This window comes from Pristis pectinata, chromosome 12 (assembly GCF_009764475.1).
Source record: "Pristis pectinata isolate sPriPec2 chromosome 12, sPriPec2.1.pri, whole genome shotgun sequence".
Taxonomy (NCBI): Eukaryota; Metazoa; Chordata; class Chondrichthyes; order Rhinopristiformes; family Pristidae; genus Pristis; species Pristis pectinata.
The window spans coordinates 35776654-35794704 of NC_067416.1; the positions used below are offsets into that span (position 1 = coordinate 35776654).

At 42.4% G+C, this 18051-nt stretch overlaps 1 protein-coding gene across 1 annotated transcript in view; it reads right to left on the reverse strand.

The window, feature by feature from the left end:
- Positions 1 to 18051, reverse strand: part of pcdh15b (protocadherin-related 15b) — a 564355-nt gene that overhangs the window by 291529 nt on the left and 254775 nt on the right. Inside the window, exon 16 of the mRNA XM_052027763.1 lies at positions 2825 to 2904. Coding sequence (XP_051883723.1) covers positions 2825 to 2904 — 80 coding nt within the window. The remainder of the gene's footprint in view (positions 1 to 2824; positions 2905 to 18051) is intronic.

An 18051-nucleotide genomic window follows, 5' to 3' on the forward strand; every position in this document is an offset into this window, starting at 1 on the left:
AAATTCCCTGGACCTGAAGGCCAGAGGTGTTGAGATTTTCAAGAACAGTCTTCGTGGTTTGAAAATTAATAACTGTAACCTCACTGTTTTGGAAATAAGGGAGACCAAACACAGGAGCTTTAGGTCAGTTAGCGTGACATAAGGAGCAGGGACAATAATAGGATCTATTATTAAGGCCCTGGTAACAGGACTCAGAATTTCACAACATGATTAGACAGAATTAACATTGTTTTATGAAAGGAAAATCTTGTTTGTTAGATGTTTTATAGTATTTTTGAGTGCATAACTGGTAAGGTAATAAAAGAGGAACCATAGAAGAAGAGCCTTAGATTTTCAGAAGACTGGAGTCACAGCTGACCTGACCACCTTGGGAAACACTTTCCTATGTGAAGGATTTTACTGCATTAATTATGTGTTTAAAACAATATACCTTTCATGGTTGATTAATTGATGTTACTCACAAATTACCAAGAATAGAGTTTCATAGCATGTTACTTAAAATCAAACTTTGAAGTGTCACAATTCTTAACATATTGAGGATCATTCTATAACGATTTTCATTTTTTATTCCCATAATCAAAAAGGAGTTAAAACCCTGTTTCTGCACTGATGAACCTACAGCAGATACACAACTGATGAACTTACCTACTGCAGCCTATGCTATTGAGATGATTGAACCCACTGTACACATTCCCCAACACAAACTCATACCCTGGCTCTGGCAATCGGTTTACACTGAGCCAGACTCTTCCTGTAATTCATTTCTACCACACTCAGGCGACCATAACAACTGCAAAATCTGCCCCTTTCTCACCTGCTGCTGAAGCTCTCATGCCTGCCTTTCGTGCTTCTCTATTAACTCCCTATGTTTTTCTGATCAGGCTGTCATCTTTCATCCTCTGTAAAATTAAGCTCATCTGGAATTCTGCTGCCCCTATCCTATCATGTACCAAGTCGCATTAATACATCACCTTGGTGCTTTTTCCCTGCTCTGGCTCCCAGTCGAGTAATAACTTGATTTTAAAATTCCAAAATTTCTTCTCATATCCTTTCATGGCCATTCCCTTTCCTCCCTCCACTATAGGTGATCATGCTTTGTTCCTGATCTCTTGAATGTTCATCGAAAATCTCCTTTCTCTCTCACTTTTCCTTAAGAAATTCCTTGAAGCCTACTTCTGAAAGCAAGTATTTGCTTATTGGTCTTAATATTGACAAATGTGGTTTGCTGTCACATTTTGTTAATGTTATTGTGAAACACCTAAAGATATTTTACTTTGGTAAATCAGACATATGACGTGAAATTTGTTGCTTTGTGGTAGCAGTACAGTGCTAAGACATAAAAACCTATAAATTACAGAAGTAAATAATTAGTGCAAAAAAATGGAATAATGAGGTAGTGTTCATGGGTTCATGGATTGTTCAGAAATCTAATGGCAGAGGGGAAGAAGCTGTTCCTGAACTGTTGAGTATGGGTATTCAGGTTCCTGTACCTCCTCCCTGATGGTAGTAGTGAGAAGAGGGCATGTGCCTGTCCTTAATGATGGATACTGCCCTCTTGAGGCACTGCCTCTTATAGATGTCCTCAATGGTGAGGAGGGTTGTGCCCGTGATGGAGCTGGCTGACTCTATAACCCTGTGCAGCTTCCTGTGATCCTGTGCATTGGAGGCTCCATACCAGGCTGTGATGCAACTAGTCAGAATGCTCTTCACCGTACATCTATACAAATTTGCAAGAGTCTTTGGTGACATACCAGATCTCCTCAAACTCCTAACAAAGCAGAGCCGCTGGCATGCGTCCTCCATGATTGCATCAATGTGTTGGGCCCAGGATAGATCCTCCAAGATGTTGATGCCCAGGAACTTGAAGCTGCTCACCCTTTCCACCGCTGAGCCCTCAATGATTACTGGTGTGTGTTCTCCCAACTTCCCCTTCCTGAATTCCACAATCAGTTCCTTGGTCTTGCTGACGTTGAGTGTGAGGTTGTTGTTGTGACACCACTCAACCAGCTGATCTATGTCACTCCTGTAAGCCTCCTCATTGCCATCTGAGATTCGACCAACAGCAGTGACATCAGTGAACTTATAGATGGCATTTGAGCTGTGATTAGCCACACAATCATGAGTGTAAAGAGAGAGTAGAGCAGTGGGCTAAGCACACATCCTTGAGATGCACCTGTGTTGATAGTCAGTACAGAGAAGACGTTATTACCAATCCACACTGACTGTGGTCTCTCAATAAGGAAGTCAAGGATCCAGCTGCGGAGGGAGGTACAGAGGCCCAGGTGTTGAAGCTTGGTTATTAGTACTGAGGGAATGATGGTGTTGAACACCGAACTGCATTCGATAAACAGTAGTCTAGCATATGTCTTGCGGTCATCCAGGTGCTCCAAAGCAGAGTGGAGAGCCAGTGAGATTGTGCTTTAAATAAGCAAATCCTTCCTTTTGAAAATATGGAATCAGGGCTGAGCCTTGTATAGTTTTGACAGATTGTAAGCAGAATTTTGACTTCTTTAAGTGTAGGCAAAAAAAACAAGATGAGTGTTAATTATTTTGGCAAGTGCCTCATTACGAAATCAATAAAGTCTGCTTTATGCTTTCACGACCTGACTTTCTGAGTTCCACCACCGGAAGTTTCGACAGGGTGAATCTTCCCAGCAAGACTTTTGAGCCAGGACCTTTAACAAAGGCATTCACTGGTACAAGTGTTACTGACAACATAATAGCAAAGGTATTGCTGCTCACCATTATTCAAGGACGAACAACAAATTCAAATTCAGACAAGTAACAAATGTGCTGTTAAATAAAGAAATCTATTTCCTCTTACCTCTGAGTAATGTTAAAGACCTGCTGTGGATCTCCGTTAATAATACGATAAGTGATTGGATCCCTCTCACGATCTGTAGCCTAAATATATAAAATGGAGTTATAATTCAAGAATTAAAAGCTATTAACTAAACAAGTTATTCATCTGAAATTGTTGACATCTTTGGAATGGATTTTCTTGTGCTGACTGTCACATTGCATGGTGGAGAATCATATTAGTAGCTGCAATGGTTTTATTTAGTTGAAAAGAATTCCTGATTATTGTCGCACACACGTTTTAATCAAGTAAAACAACTTTGGGCTTCCTCAGTTTAATTGATTGTGTGATTGAATACTTGAACTTTCTACTATAGAAAACTAAGTCATTAATCTTCAGGAAATAAACTCTAAAGAGAGGCTTAGTAGAAACTGTATAGAGTGACAATATGTTCAATGTCTATGAGAAGGATATGTCAAAGTACAGTTTAATACTCCAACTGAAATAATGAAGAAAGTGCACAAGAAACAATTAAGCATTTATCAACTAATATTACACAGTCATTTCAGACCTCCATTGAACTTTCCATTGCTTATTTCACTGAACATGTAGTTATTACCACAAATCACAAAATTTGATGGCCAATTCCTAATTAGATGCTTCTGGCAAAGAGCAGTACTTAAAACAAAGTCAAGGGAAGATGGTATTGATTTGTAGTCCCTGATTTTCTATCTAATTGAGTGGCTCCATGGAAAATAAACACTGTAGGCTTGTTATTTTCTCATCACAAATTCTCACTGGGTTGGATCAAGCTGGCCCCGGATTGCACCCTGTGTTCGCCTCTTGCAGAATGCCTTTGGTTGCACTTATCTCTTGCAGCACTATAGCACCCAGGATCCTGCTGACCTTGCTATCGTGGCCATTCCATGAGATGGTGTGGTCATTCCATGAGTCAGTGTGGTCCGCCACAGGGTGGAAGAAGCTAAAGCCCAGCCCACTAGACCACTCTGATAGACTTCTGACTGCTATGACTTCAGAAGACCTTTTTCTATTTTTCTTAATGTCTCTGAATATCAAAAACATTTGGAAACATTAGAAAATATTTAAATAATTCAAAAGATTGGAAAAAAAGTAAAAAATAATCCATTCATTTGAGATCACATTCAACTTATGTAAGTTGATTAAAGCAGTGTTACTCATCGAAGTAAAGAGACTTTTTAAATTGAGGTCAGAAGTTCCATTCAAATGAATGGGGTTGTGTTAACTGATGTAAAGTGAAGGGGCCAGATAAGCAATATGTGTGTTGCTTCAGGTTCCAGCATCTGCAGAATCTCTTGTGTCTGAGCAATGTATCCATCCCCTTGGGTCAGTTCCTTACAGAATGGACACTGCACTTTAGTGCTGAACCCATTGGCAGAAGAAGGTGTCAAATGCGCCACCATCTGACCTCCAGCACGTTCCATACTTCCACACCACAGAGCACAGGTGTGGAAGACTGGAACCCACCCCCTAGCATATGGGTGCAGAAGCCAATTGCTGGTTTTCTATGGAATTAGCCAGAGCGATTTGACCTGATTTGTTTGAACCAGTTTTCAGGAATGATGGAACTTTAGGACTGCTGAAGAGATAAGCAAAATTCATCAGCAAAGACAACAGCCAAGAAACATAGTTCAGCAAGTTCTCAAAGTCTTTGTAGTGGGCTGTCGAATGGTTGCACAAACATTGATAATTCAAGAGCAGAAGACCGCAGATGCTGAAAATCTGAAACGATAATTGAAAGTGCCTTAGTTATTCAGCAGGTCAGGCAACACCATGTAGAGGGGAACAGTCAGCATTTCAGGTCAATGACCCTTCATCAGAACTTATCCAGTCGACTCCATTTCTCTGTCGATGGATGCTACGTGGCTTGTTGAGTGCTTCTAGAATTTTTCTGACAATATTACCCAGGAAGCAAGATTCCTGATTTATCAGTGATGGTGTCAGTGCAAGGCCAGGCTTCCCTCTCTGTGAAAATCATATCTTGGGTGCAATTTCAAATCTTATGGAGCAAAATGTGACGAAAGACCTGACACCATTGCTGTTGTTGTTTGGTTGAGGGGAGGGAGGGGTTAATGTTTTCCAATATTTCCACTCCTTCTCTCTGACAATCACCAAATTCTCACCTGAACCATGAATATCCATGTGCAGGAAATAAGTTGCAGCATTTAATTTCTTACCGTGTGCCAGGCTCTAGTGCCCCAGAACCTGTATCACAATACCATTGGAATTGCAGATTTCTACATAGTCACTAAATCAAAAACAAATAATTACAGAATGTAATTAGGGAGGCAAATGGAATGTTTGCCTTTGTTATTAAGGGAATGAAGTTGGAAAGTCTTGCCACAACTACGTAGGTCATCGGTGAGACTACACCAGGACTACTGTGTACAGTTAAAGGAGGGATATACTTGGATCCGAGATAGTTCAAAGAATGCAGATTATTTGGCAGATGTAGTTGGCGAGGTCATCTTGAGGAGAAGAAAAAAGGGGCTTTCCTTCTTCAGCTCCTTTTGAGGGTGAAGCCCAGCTTCACGTAGATGTATACATGCTGGCTCAGGTGAGATTAATGCAACCAGTCCCACCTCTCAGTAATGCATCCTTGAAAGGGATGTAGGCACAGGGAAATATTCCAGCTCAATTTCTGATGAAAACTTCACTGTGAAGGAAAGCCAATAGTTTTGCCAGCTGCCTAGATAGTGTCTCAGATGTGCAAAAGAGATTACAGCATTTTGAAGACTGGTTCTTATGGACATTACTTGCAGTATTCCATGGCAACTCAACATTCGAGGAGAATATTCCTTTTTATTCATCTGATATAAGATCATCTAGCACAGAAATGGATTGGACAGTTCACTCTACCAACATCAATTCTTTCAAAGCCCTTCTTAATCCACTCTCCCGTTCATGCTGCATAGCCCCCGAAATGTCCCCACTATGATTTATCCAATTCCCTTCTGATTTTTTAAAAATCAAACACACAGTCTTGATCACAGCAACAAGATCTCCCTTCATTCATAAGATCTCCCTTCCTCCCACCCTCACCCCCCCCCTTCACTCCTATGTTACAACACACTCTAAAAGACCTATAGGTCGCTGTATGAGTGCGGCCGACAACATCTAGTATCCTTGGAAATTTGCCACGGAGGGGAAGAAAAATGCCTGCCTTTTCCTTCTTTCCCTGTTGCTAAGGAGATATGTGTAAATGGTTGCATAAGAAAACAGATCATCTGTTACATTTTTGGACCGCCAATTAGCTCAAGGAAACGTGTTCCCAAAGGACATCAGAAAGGCCCTGCTGACTGGAAGTCCAATGCTGCTTTAGGTTCAGTCACCAGGTCTAATTGCTCAACGTGCCTGCAAGCTCTATTACGACAGTTGGCATGTGTCGGTGATAAGCTTCCAGCTTAGCTTCTCAGGCACAATGACCCTGGAGTGGTGGCTGTGATGAGAGCACGGTCTGTCTGCCCTTCTGAAATGGCCTCGAGAGACCCCAACTGTCAATACTCCTGTCAGCTTTGGTATTTGAGAGATTGGTGCTGGCTGCTCCACCACTGTATCCTCTTCTGCCACCCACCCACAGCTCCAAACCCCACCCATCCTGATGTTTATCAAGCAAAACGCAAAGGGGAACAACTTGATGCCGAGGTTTCAACAGCAGCTGTTCACAATCAACATAGTTTATAAAAAGTTTTAAATTAAAATAAAAAATCAAAGTGTCAGAGTACAGGTTCTGATCTGCTCTTAATTGATTAATTCTTTCACAGTCGATCAACAAAAAAAATGTAGCAGATGGAGAAAAAATAGATTTTAATTTCTATCAAATGTGACATAAAGAAACTGGAAATTTCAATACAGGCACAATTCATGAACAAATTTAAAGTTTCCATAAACATTCAGTATTAAATTCCAGTAACAAAACCAGGGTAATCTTAAAGCTGCATGCCATCACCCCATTTCTCTCAATGCTCATTAAACTTAATGCACTTCCCTCTCTTCTAGTTTCTACTCGATTATTTGCTCAAACTGCATTAGTCTGGTTCCTGGCCCACCCACAAAGCTGAGACAACCGAGGTCAAAGGCACTAATGACAAATTTGACAGTGGTATTATTATTACCCGCTCATCTTTCAACAGAATTTGACAGGGCAATATTTAATGAAACCACTGGCTGCCAAACAAATTCATTCAGTTCACCAGGGAGGAAATCCACCATCATTACCCTCTCTGTCCTATCCATGACTCTGGATCTAAAAAAAAGTCTGGTTGATTCAGGTTGAGTCAGTAGTAAAGAAGGTAAATGCAATGATAGCATTCATTTCAAGAGGATTAGAACATAAAAGCACAGATGTACTGCTGAGGCTTTACAAGGTGTTGGTCAGACTGCATTGGAATATTGTGAGCAATTTTGGGCCCCATATCTAAGGAAGGATGTGCTGGCCCTGGAGAGGGTCCAGGGGAGGTTCACAAGAATGATCCCAGGAATGAAAGGCTTAATACATGAAGAGCGTTTGATATCCCTGGGCCTGTCCTCGGTGGAGTTCAGAAGGATGACGAGGGATCTCATTGAAACCCATCAGATACTGAAAGGCTTGGGTAGATTGGATATGGAGAGGATGTTTCATTAGTAGGATGGTCTAGGATCCGAGGGCACAGAATAAAATGACAACCCTTTAAAACTGAGATGAGGGGGGATTTCTTCAGCCAGAGGGTGGTGAAACTGTCGAATTCGTTGCCACAGAGGGCTGTGGAGGCCAAATAATTGGGTGTATTTAAGACAGAGATTGATAGGTTCTTGATTGGTTAAGGGGGTTAAGGATTATGGGGAGAAGGAGGGAGAATGGAGTCGAAAGAAAGATCAGACATGATTGAATGGTGGAGCAGCCTTGATGGGCCGAATGGCCTAATTCTGCTTATCTATCTTATGGTCTTATCGATTCTTATTCATCCTCTGAAATGATCCAGAAAGCTGTTCAATTCGAAGACAACCAGGGAAAGAAAATAAATGCTGACCTAGCCAGTAATATTTATGTCAAATGAATAGGTTAAAAAATATTCTGTTCTAACACATCACCTTGCAGAAGGAAAATAGTGACAATGTAATAAAAACATAACATATAGAAAATACTCAGCTGGTCAGGCAGTAACAACAGGGAGAGAAACAGAGTTAAGGTTTCAGGTCAGGGAATGTCTGAAGAGAGAGATACGGCTTACATTTAAATTCCATGACCTGTCACCAGATTTGGGAATAGTGAGAGATTTTAAGATGAGGAGACAGTGGAAGGGAAGAGAGAATGGATCGGCAATCAAAATAAGGTGACGAGAGAGGGAGATACAAGAACAGGTGAAAAAAGAACAGTGGAAATCACAAGCAGAAGACAGGGAAGTCATGGGTAGGAAGCAGATTGAGCCACAATACAAAAAAAAGAGATAATTAAAAATGGCAACAAGGCAAGTCTAAAGGCTTTATGTCTTCATGCAGAAAGCATTAATTATAAGATACATGAACTGATGGCACAGATAGAGGTGAATGGGTATGATCTGATGGCCATTACAGAGACATGGATGCAAGTAGATTAAAGCTGAAAACATATGCATGAATATTTCAGAGACACAAGAGATTCTGCAGATGCTGGAATCTGGAGCAATACACAAAAAGTGCTGGAGGAACTCAGCAGGTCAGGTAGCATCTATGAAGGGAAAAACAGTCGGTGTTTCGGGTCACCGTCTGACCTGTCGTCACCCAAAACGTCGCCTGTTTATTTTCCTCCATAGATGCTGCCTGACCTGCTGAGTCCCTCCAGCTCTTTTTGTGTGTGTGGCATGAATAGTTCATTTGGAAGAAGAGGTGGAGAGGAAAAAGTAGCAGGATAGCACTGCTAATACGAGATGAATTAAGTATAGCTGTGAGAGACAATCTCGGCTCATAATGACTCCACTTGGGCAGAGTTAGAAAACACCAAGAGAAAGAAGATATTAGTAGGAGTGTTACATAGACCTTCAAACAGTGGTCACACTGTAGGAAAGGGTATAAATAAACAAATCATGGGAGGGGGGTGTAAAAATAGTATAATAAGGATGGGAGTATTTATGGCTTAATTGAGTTGGAAAGGGTAGCTATGAGAACAAATTCACAGGGTGCATTCAAGATAGTTTCCCAGAGCAATCTGTTATAATGCCAACCAGAGAACAGTCCATCTTGGATCTGGTGATGGATAACGAGGTTCAATAAATAACCCTGGAGTAAAATATCCCCTTACAAGTAGTTAACATAGCATGATAGAATTTTGTATTCACCTTGAGAGCAAGAAACGATTCCACAAATAAAACTGTGTCTAACTTTAATAAAGGGAATTTATACATAATTAGAAGGGGAGGCCAACACATCGGCAAGACCAAGCCTAGAATCATAGAACCATAGAAAAACTACAGTTTAGAGGCACAAGAGACTGTAGATGTCAGAATCTGGAACAAGAAACAAACTCCCGAAGGAACTCAGTGAGTCGAACAGCTGTATCAGGACTGTGTAGGGAAAGGAATCATCAACATTTTGGGTCGAGACACTGCATCAGGACTGAGAGTGGAGAGGGAAGAAAGCCAGTATAAAGAGGAGAGGGTGCGACAGGGGCTGGTAGGCGAGAGGTAGACCGAGGTTGACGGGCAGATTGAGCCCTGTGGGGGAGGGCAAGGGGTGAAGTTGGAAGACAGAGGCAAGTGGGCGATAGGGACAAGGGAAAAAAAAGGGAGATGGAGCCAGGTGGGGGGAAGAGGTGTATGGTGGAAACAGATGCTGTACGGTGATAAGCAGGAACAGAAAGGCTGCCAGTGCCAGAATCTGATAGGTAATGAAGGTGATAATGGGAACCATCAGAGGAAAGATAAAGGGCAGATGGAACCAGATGGGAGGCGGGGAGTCAGTGGGTGGTGTGTGGGTAGTAGGTGGATAGAAGTGGGGGTGGGGGGGTGGGGGGATGAAAATAGGTGAGGGAGGGGATATGGAAAAGGGAATGAAAATGGGAGAACCAGAGGGTGGATTGGAAGGAAGGAGGGAAAGGCGGGGGTGAGGGAGAGAGAGAGAGACAGAGAGAGAAAGAAAGACAGACAGACAGACAGGTCGGTGTAGGAATGGGAAAGGGAGTTGAAGTGGCATGGCATGCAATTGAGAGCTCGGGATGGCCTCTCAGTCCTGATGCAGGGTCCCAACCCAAAAGGTTGACCATCCCTTTGCCTCCACAGACACTGGTTGAGCAGTGAGTTCTTCCAGCAGTTTATCTTTTGCTCCAGATCTGCAGTATCTTGTGTTTCCTGACCTGCTGAGTATTTAGAACGCTTTCTGTTTTGATTACTGCCTTCTACATTTCTTCCAAAACCCTGGTTCCTCCTCTGCAATAAAACTGGTCAAAGATTCCCCTTCAATCTCAATAGTGTCAATCACCATCCATGTTTCCCAAAACGAAGCCCAAGAATCTCCCATGCAACCAAAACCCAATACAACTACTACTGTAATGAGAGAACAGGAACTGGCCCCTGCAGATCCACCATTTACAGAAATTCCGAGCCCAGTCAGGATCTGGTACTGAAAGATGGAGCTAGAGAAGAAGTGACAGCAGGGCCCGGTGGGGAGATGGGTGAAAGCTGAGCAGGGCAGCACCTCCCTTCTGCTCTTCCTCACACAACCCAGCCATGGCCAGTAACACTCACTGCTCCCTGGAACAGGACAGACAGTCATAGCTTGTATTCAGGACAACCGACAAGGAGCAGCATGAGCTGATACTTACCATAGTAACAGATGGCAGAGGTTTAACAGGAATGGGAGCCAGCAGTTGCTTCCCAGGAAATCCCATGCTTAAAAAAAGAATCAGAGTAGTGCTTGCAATGCAACAGTGGAAGGTCAGCACACAGATTATTCCATGCTCCTGTTTACATTGCATTGTAAGCATGTTCCTGGTTCAATACACCTTCCCCCATGCACCCCCCTCCCCACCCCAGTGCACATGCACGCGCGCGCAAGCGCACACACACACACACACACACACACACACACAAACACACACACATTTTATTATACTCCATATTCTAGTTAAGCTAAGCAGCCAGAAAGCAGGTGTTAGATTCGAACAAATCTTCTGACAGTACCATATCAGGTGTGGGAGCAAAGGATTTAACATCCAGACAATCCAAGTCACAAAGTGAGGAACTGTTCCTCAAGATAGATATTTTAGATATTTAGGTATTTATTTATTAGTCACATGTACATCGAAACACACAGTGAAATGCATCTTTTTGCGTTGTTAAGAATGTGCTGGGGGGCAGCCCGCAAGTGTCGCCACTCTTCTGGCACCAACATAGCATGCCCACAGCTCCTAACCTGTACGTCTTTCGAATGTGGGAGGAAACCGGAGCACCCGGAGGAAACCCAAGCAGACACGGGGAGAAGGTATAAACTCCTTTCAGGCAGCAGCAGGAATTGAACCCAGGTCGCTGATGCTGTAATAGCATTACGCTAACTGCAATGCTACCGTGCTTACACTGAACATTTTTGGAACAATGTAAGAGGCTGATGCCAGAGAGAGCGTGTGATCGAGAATTAAAGTGACAGATGATAAGAAGCTCAGTCAATCTAGTGGACTGAATGGAGGTATTATGTAGTCACTCAAGCTGTGATTGGTCTCCCCAGTGTGGAATGCCAATCTGGTGAGGCTGCAGCAAAGAACTACTGTTAAGCTAACAGTGAAGGCAGCATTCTATGGACAGACGTAAGCAATACCTCATCCAACAATTCAGATCAAAACTTTGCCGTTCTACCACATCCAGAAATGAATGGTGTTGGGCAACTACATAATTAACAGGTGGCGAATACTTCTAACCACTGTGGTGGCAGAAGTCAATGGGAAAATATAGAAGCATAGAAATATAGAAAACCTACAGCACAATTCAGGCCCTTTGGCCCACAAAGCTGTGCCGAACATGTCCCTATCTTAGAAATTACATAGCCCTCTATTTTTCTCAGCTCCATGTACCTATCCAAAAGTCTCCTAAAATACCCTATCTTATCCGCTTCCACCACTGTTGCTGGCAGCCCATTCCACGCACTCACCACTCTCTGAGTAAAAAACTTACCTCTGACATCTCCTCTATACCTACGCCCCAGCACCTTAAACCTATGTCCTCTTGTGGCCACCATTTCAGCCCTGGGGAAAAGCCTTTGACTATCTACCTGATCAATGCCTCTCATCATCTTATACACCTCTATGAGGTCCCCCCTCATCCTCCGTCGCTCCAAGGAGAAAAGGCCGAGTTCCCTCAACCTGCTTTCATAAGGCATGCTCCACATTCCAGGCAGCATCCTTGTAAATCTCCTCTGCACCCTTTCTATGGCTTCCACATCCTTCCTGTAGTGAGGTGACTAGAACTGAGCACAGTACTCCAAATGGGGTCTGACTAGGGTCCTATATAAAAGACAAAGTTGAAGCATCTAAAATGGCAAATGACCTATCCTTCCTGGTAGGCTTCTTCCTGTGGACCCTGCTATCAACAGGCCAGTCTGCAAAAAAATTCAATTCTCTCCACATAATATGAAGCAACAGATGACTGCACTGTTTGCAACAAAGGCTATAGGATCATTCAACCTCATAGCTATGCAGTGGTGCTTAAGATAGATTTGTGCTCCAGAACCAGCTGCGAATCTTTCCAGACAAGTTAAAACACTGTCATCTTGGGCAAGGTTGAAAAGTATCCAAGAATGTCCTGTGTCCAAAAATTATTTGCCCAAGCGTATTGCCTCAAGGAACACCTACAGCAAGGCTCTAGGGCTCAGATAAATAGCCTCCCATAACCACAACCATTTTTATTTGTGTCCAGCTGACAGAACGTTTCTCCTGCCCTTTCCTCATTCCTCCCTCCTGCCCTCACCCAACTATTTTAGAGCTCCTTGATGCCCCAATCAAACTGATCCTTGATGTTCGGGCAGTAGCTCCCACTTCACCTCCGGAATTCAGCTCCTCTGTCAATGTTTTGATCGAGGCCAAAATGAGATTCGGTACTGAATGATCCAGACAGAGCCCAAACTGAGCGTTGATGAACAGAGTATAGTAAATTCTGCTTGATGCCACTTTCAATCCCCTCCACCAATGTGTTAATGATTGAGGGTAGAGATAGGTCACTAAATGGCCAGATTACATTTGACCAGATTAGACTTTTTTTCTACCCATACCACACGGGCTATAAGAGTTTCTTGCGCAGTACCCTCAAGCAAATCATCTTCAGCTGGTTCATAAATTCAGCTGGTTCAGCTCCTTCGTAAATTCAGACGTGGTGACGTTTGTTGACAACTGCACAGTGTTCAATTCTATTTGCAACTAGGTCATAAGCCACCTGTGTCTCTGTGCAGCCAGATCTGGATGGCATTCAGGCCTGGGATGATGAATGGTAATATTCACACCAAGCAGGTGTCAGGAAACAACCACCTCCAATTAAAGAGAGTTTAACTATCTCCAACTCCTCTTGACATTCAACAGCATTACCATCTGTTGCATCCTCTATAGTTCGAGGTACCACTCACCAGTACCTTAAATGGAGTAGCCATGAAGGGTTCACTCCATCTTCAAGACACATGTCTGGTGACTGCTGGAATAATTTCCAACAGCCTGTAGGTGATAGATCTAACAACACTCCAGAACTTGTCATTATCCAGAACAAAGCAGACTACTTGATGTTCAACCTTGTTCACCATCTTAAATATTTACTCCCTCTCGCACCAACGCACCGTGGCTGCAGTGTGCACCATCTACAAAGTGCACTACAGCGGCCTGATTAGTCTTCTGGCAATTAGAGTCATAAAGCAGAGAAACAGACCCTTTGGCCCACCATGTCAATGCCGGCCATCAAGTACCTATCTATATTAATCCCAATTAACAGCATTTAGTCTGTAGCCTTTTATGCCACAACAATTCAAGTGCTTGCCTAGAAACTCTTAAATGTTCTGAGATCACCCGTCTCCAGTACGCACTCATGCAGAGCATTCCAGATTCCAACCACCCTCCTGGTGAACAAATTCTTCCTCAGATCCCCTCTAAACTTTTTACCCCTTACACTAAATCTACTGTATATCCTCCACTTTAAGATATTTCTACCGTGGGGAAAGGTTTCCACCTATCCTATCTATGCTCCCCATTAACTTTGTATACTTCTATTAGGTCTCTCCTCAGCCTCCTCCATTCCAAGGAAAATAAGTCTAGCTTATCAAATTTCTCCTCATAATTGAAACACTCCATCCCAGGTAACAACCTGGTGAATCTCCACTGCACCATGTCCAGAGCAATCACGTCCTTTCCAACAGTGTGGTGACTAGAACTGTACATCATGCTCCAGCTGTGGCCTATAACAATGAGCCATAACCTTCTTGCTCTTATATTCTATATCCTGTTTACTGAAAGCAAGTACCTCCATGCCTTCTTCACCAATTTACAAGATAAGGGGCCGGTCATTTAAAAACTTGAGGTCCACAGAAATTTCTTCTCTCAGAGGGTAGTGAATCTCTTGGAATTCTCTGGAAGATGGTGGAGGCCAGATCATTAGAAATATTTAAGATGGAGATAGATAAATTCAAAAGAATGAGAACTAATGGGAAACTGGCACAGGAGAGGGGTTGAGGCCAGCATAAATCAGCTATGATCCTATTGAATGGTGGGACAGACTTTAGGGGATAGATGTTCTACTCTGGCTCCTGTTTTCTTCTGTTTACCACCTTACCTACCTGTGCTGCCACTTTAAGGATTGTACACGGAAGATCCCTCTGTTCTTCAATGGTCTCTGGCACCCAAACATCCATTGTGTATGTCCTACCCTTATGAGTCCTACCAAAGTGTATCAGACTTTGATCTGCCAATCTTACCAATATCATCCAATCTTACCAATATCATCCAATCTTACCAATATCAAGCCTACTGGTATCCTCCTACTCTCAACACCAGCAACTTTCATGTCATGCGCAAACTTATTAATTATACCTCCTGCATTCATATCCAGATCATTAATGTTAACAACAACAGTGAGGATCCCAGCACCAATCCCTGGCCACAGGCTTCCAATCTCAAAAAGAAACAATTATTCAACATCTCTTTCTGAGTCTAATACAAAGACAATTTTGGATCCAATCTGTCAACTTGCCCTGGATCCCATGTGGAACCTTGTTAAAGGCCTTACTGGTCCATGAAGGCAACACATAGAATCCATGGGCATGACAGAGGTGGGAAATGGGGGGGATGCAAAAGAGGAAGTTGCACTGCAGTATTGATCAAGGGGTCCACTACTGTACTGCATCAACCACATTGCCCTAATCAATGACTTTATTACCTTTACAAAATATATAATTGTTCAGATGGGATCTCCCCCTAACAAAACCATGCTGATTACCTCTGCCTTTCCAAATATAGATTAATCCTATCCCTCAGAATTTTTTGAATAACTTTCCTGCCACTGACATTAGACTCGCAGGTCTGTAATTACCTGGCAATCCCTGCTGTCCTTCCAAAGTAAAAGTACCACATATGCTGTGGTCCAATCATCTGACACCACACCTGTGGTCAGCAAAGATCTGTAAGGACCCCTGCAATCTCCTCCCTTGCCTCCCGTAGCAGCCTGTGATATATCTTTGACTGTGCAGCAGGCTGCCCCCACTCTGTATGAACTGTTCGGTGCACTCAAACTGTGTCTATGGAAAGGAAGCATCGTTCAACTGTACAGTTAAACCGGGCGTACAGTGCACAGATCAGAATAAGGTAGAACAGATAGATCTTGGGGATGTATCCACCTTTCAGCGTTCTGAGACATTTTATGCCTCTTCCTTTTCAACGATATCATGTTCTATAACTGCACCGCTCACCTCCCTGAATTCTCCAACTACAACATACTTCTCCTTTTGTGAATATAGCTGAGAAGTATCCATTTAAGAATTAATTTACGGCCTTGTGTACAGATTGCTATTTTGGTCTCTAATGGGCCCCACTCTTTTGCTGGTTATCCTCTTCCTTGTAACATAATTTTTTTTGCCCCCTCTTGTGATATTTCATGCCCCCTCTTGTCCTCCTAATTTTTTTAAGTAGCCTCCCGACCACCACACTTTAAATACTCCTGAAGGGCTTCCCCATTTTCAGTTCTCTGTATCTGCCATCTGCTTCCTTTTTTCTCTTTATCCAGCTCTTGATATCCCTTGATATTGGTAAATTGGTTTATTATTGTCACATGTACCCAGGTGCAGTGAAAAACTTGTCTTGCATACAGTTTATAAAGATCAATTAAATACAACAGTGCATTGAGGTCATACAAAGTAAAACAAAAATAGAGTGCAGAATAAAGTATTGCAGTTATAGAGAAAATGCAGCACAGGTAGACAATAAGGTGCAAGGTCATAACGAGGTAGATTGTGAGGTCAAGGGCCCATTTTTACAAGGGAACCATTCAATAGTCTTATAACAGTGGGATAGAAGCTGCACTTGAGCCTGGTGGTACGTGCTTTCAGGCTTTTGTATCAAGCTTTTGACATCCAGGGTCCCTTGGACTTAATATCCAGAACTTTCACCCTTGTGGGACACATTGGCTCTGAACTCTCATCATTTCACTTTTGAATGCCTCCCACTTATTAGATGTAGCCCTAACAGTCAGCAGTTGCTCCTGGTCTACTTTTGTCATGTCCTATATTATAATTTTTGAAATCAGCCTTCCCTCATTTCACGATCTTAATCTCCAATCATTATCTTTTTCCATAATTACCTTTGAACCTAGAGTTATGGTCACTATCTCCAAAATACTCTCTGATCGGCACTTCAAATACTTGCCTGACTATATTCCTTAAGATTAGGTCCAGTTTTGTCTCTTTTCTAGTAGGGCTATCTCCATATTGGCTCAGAAAGCTCTCGTGAATACAGTTTAGTAATTTCACTCCCTCCGCGCTTTTTGCACTGAAGCGATGAATATCAGGTAAGTTGAAATCCTCTACCATTATAACCCTATTGTTCTTATATCTCTCTGTGTTTGTATACATGTCTGCTCCTCTGTTTCCTGTTACTATAAGGCCAGTAGTATATCCCCGTCTAAGTGATCACACATTTTTTGTTCTTAAGTATCCATATAGTTTCATTTGAGAAGCCTTCTAGGACATCCTCCCTCATTACTACAGTAATGGACCCCATCATCAATACTGCAATGCAACTTTCTCTTTTGCATCCTCTGTCATATCTGAAGATTCCATATGTCCTGGAATGTTGAGATGCCGGTCCTGCCCTTCTCCCATGGGCATTGAAACTCCCTACTTGACAATGTAGGAACTTTGTCACACAGACTGCAGCAATTAAAAAAAAATGGTGGGCCACTGCCTTCTCAAGGACAATTACGGATGGGTAATAAATGATGGCCTTGCCTACAATGCACACAACTCACAATGGAATAAGAACAACATTAGGTGAAATAATTTGATTTGAAATAAGCTGCCCAGTATCGACATTGGAGAACAATATGGGTACATAGCTTTTCTTGATTCTATGAGATCAAGGTTGATCAGTGTTATGCATGGTTTGTTGTGACCTTCAGTGCTGTCAATCATCCCAGCCTTGTGTTCCTGCAGACATTCACTCCCTATTCCTGCCTGCTCCATGCACTATTAAGCGTTGTGGTTCAGTGAAAAAATACAATTAAAATCATAGGCATAACCATTTGATTACTTCTATTCATGTATTGTGCTATATTCAGCAATTCAGGATTTATAAAAATAAACGAACCAATAAATGAATTTCTGAAAGTTCATCAGGATTGTGGGAGTTGGATGAAGATGTTGCAACTCTGTCCAAATGGTGTTTTTAAATAAGATGCTTCGGAATAATGAGATGCACAAATATAATTTTACCTTATTACACTAACTTCGGTAATTTAAAAATCTATGGGAGACTACAGCTTTACCTATCCACCAGTTTACTCAATTATATCATTGTTACATGGTACACTGAGAAGACTAGAGTGAAAACACGGCTTAAAGCAGTCACTAGGCTCAGCGGCAGGACAAAGCAGATTAAGCACAAACAGAGGTGGGGGCCAGAATGTTCAAGTATGCATCCTAGTCCCTCATGCCTCAGTATTCAGAAACTCCTCCAGCCCAGTAAAGCTCAAGGAAACTATCATCATACGAAATATTAAAAGGCAGAAACAGGTTTTAAAAAATTGTGC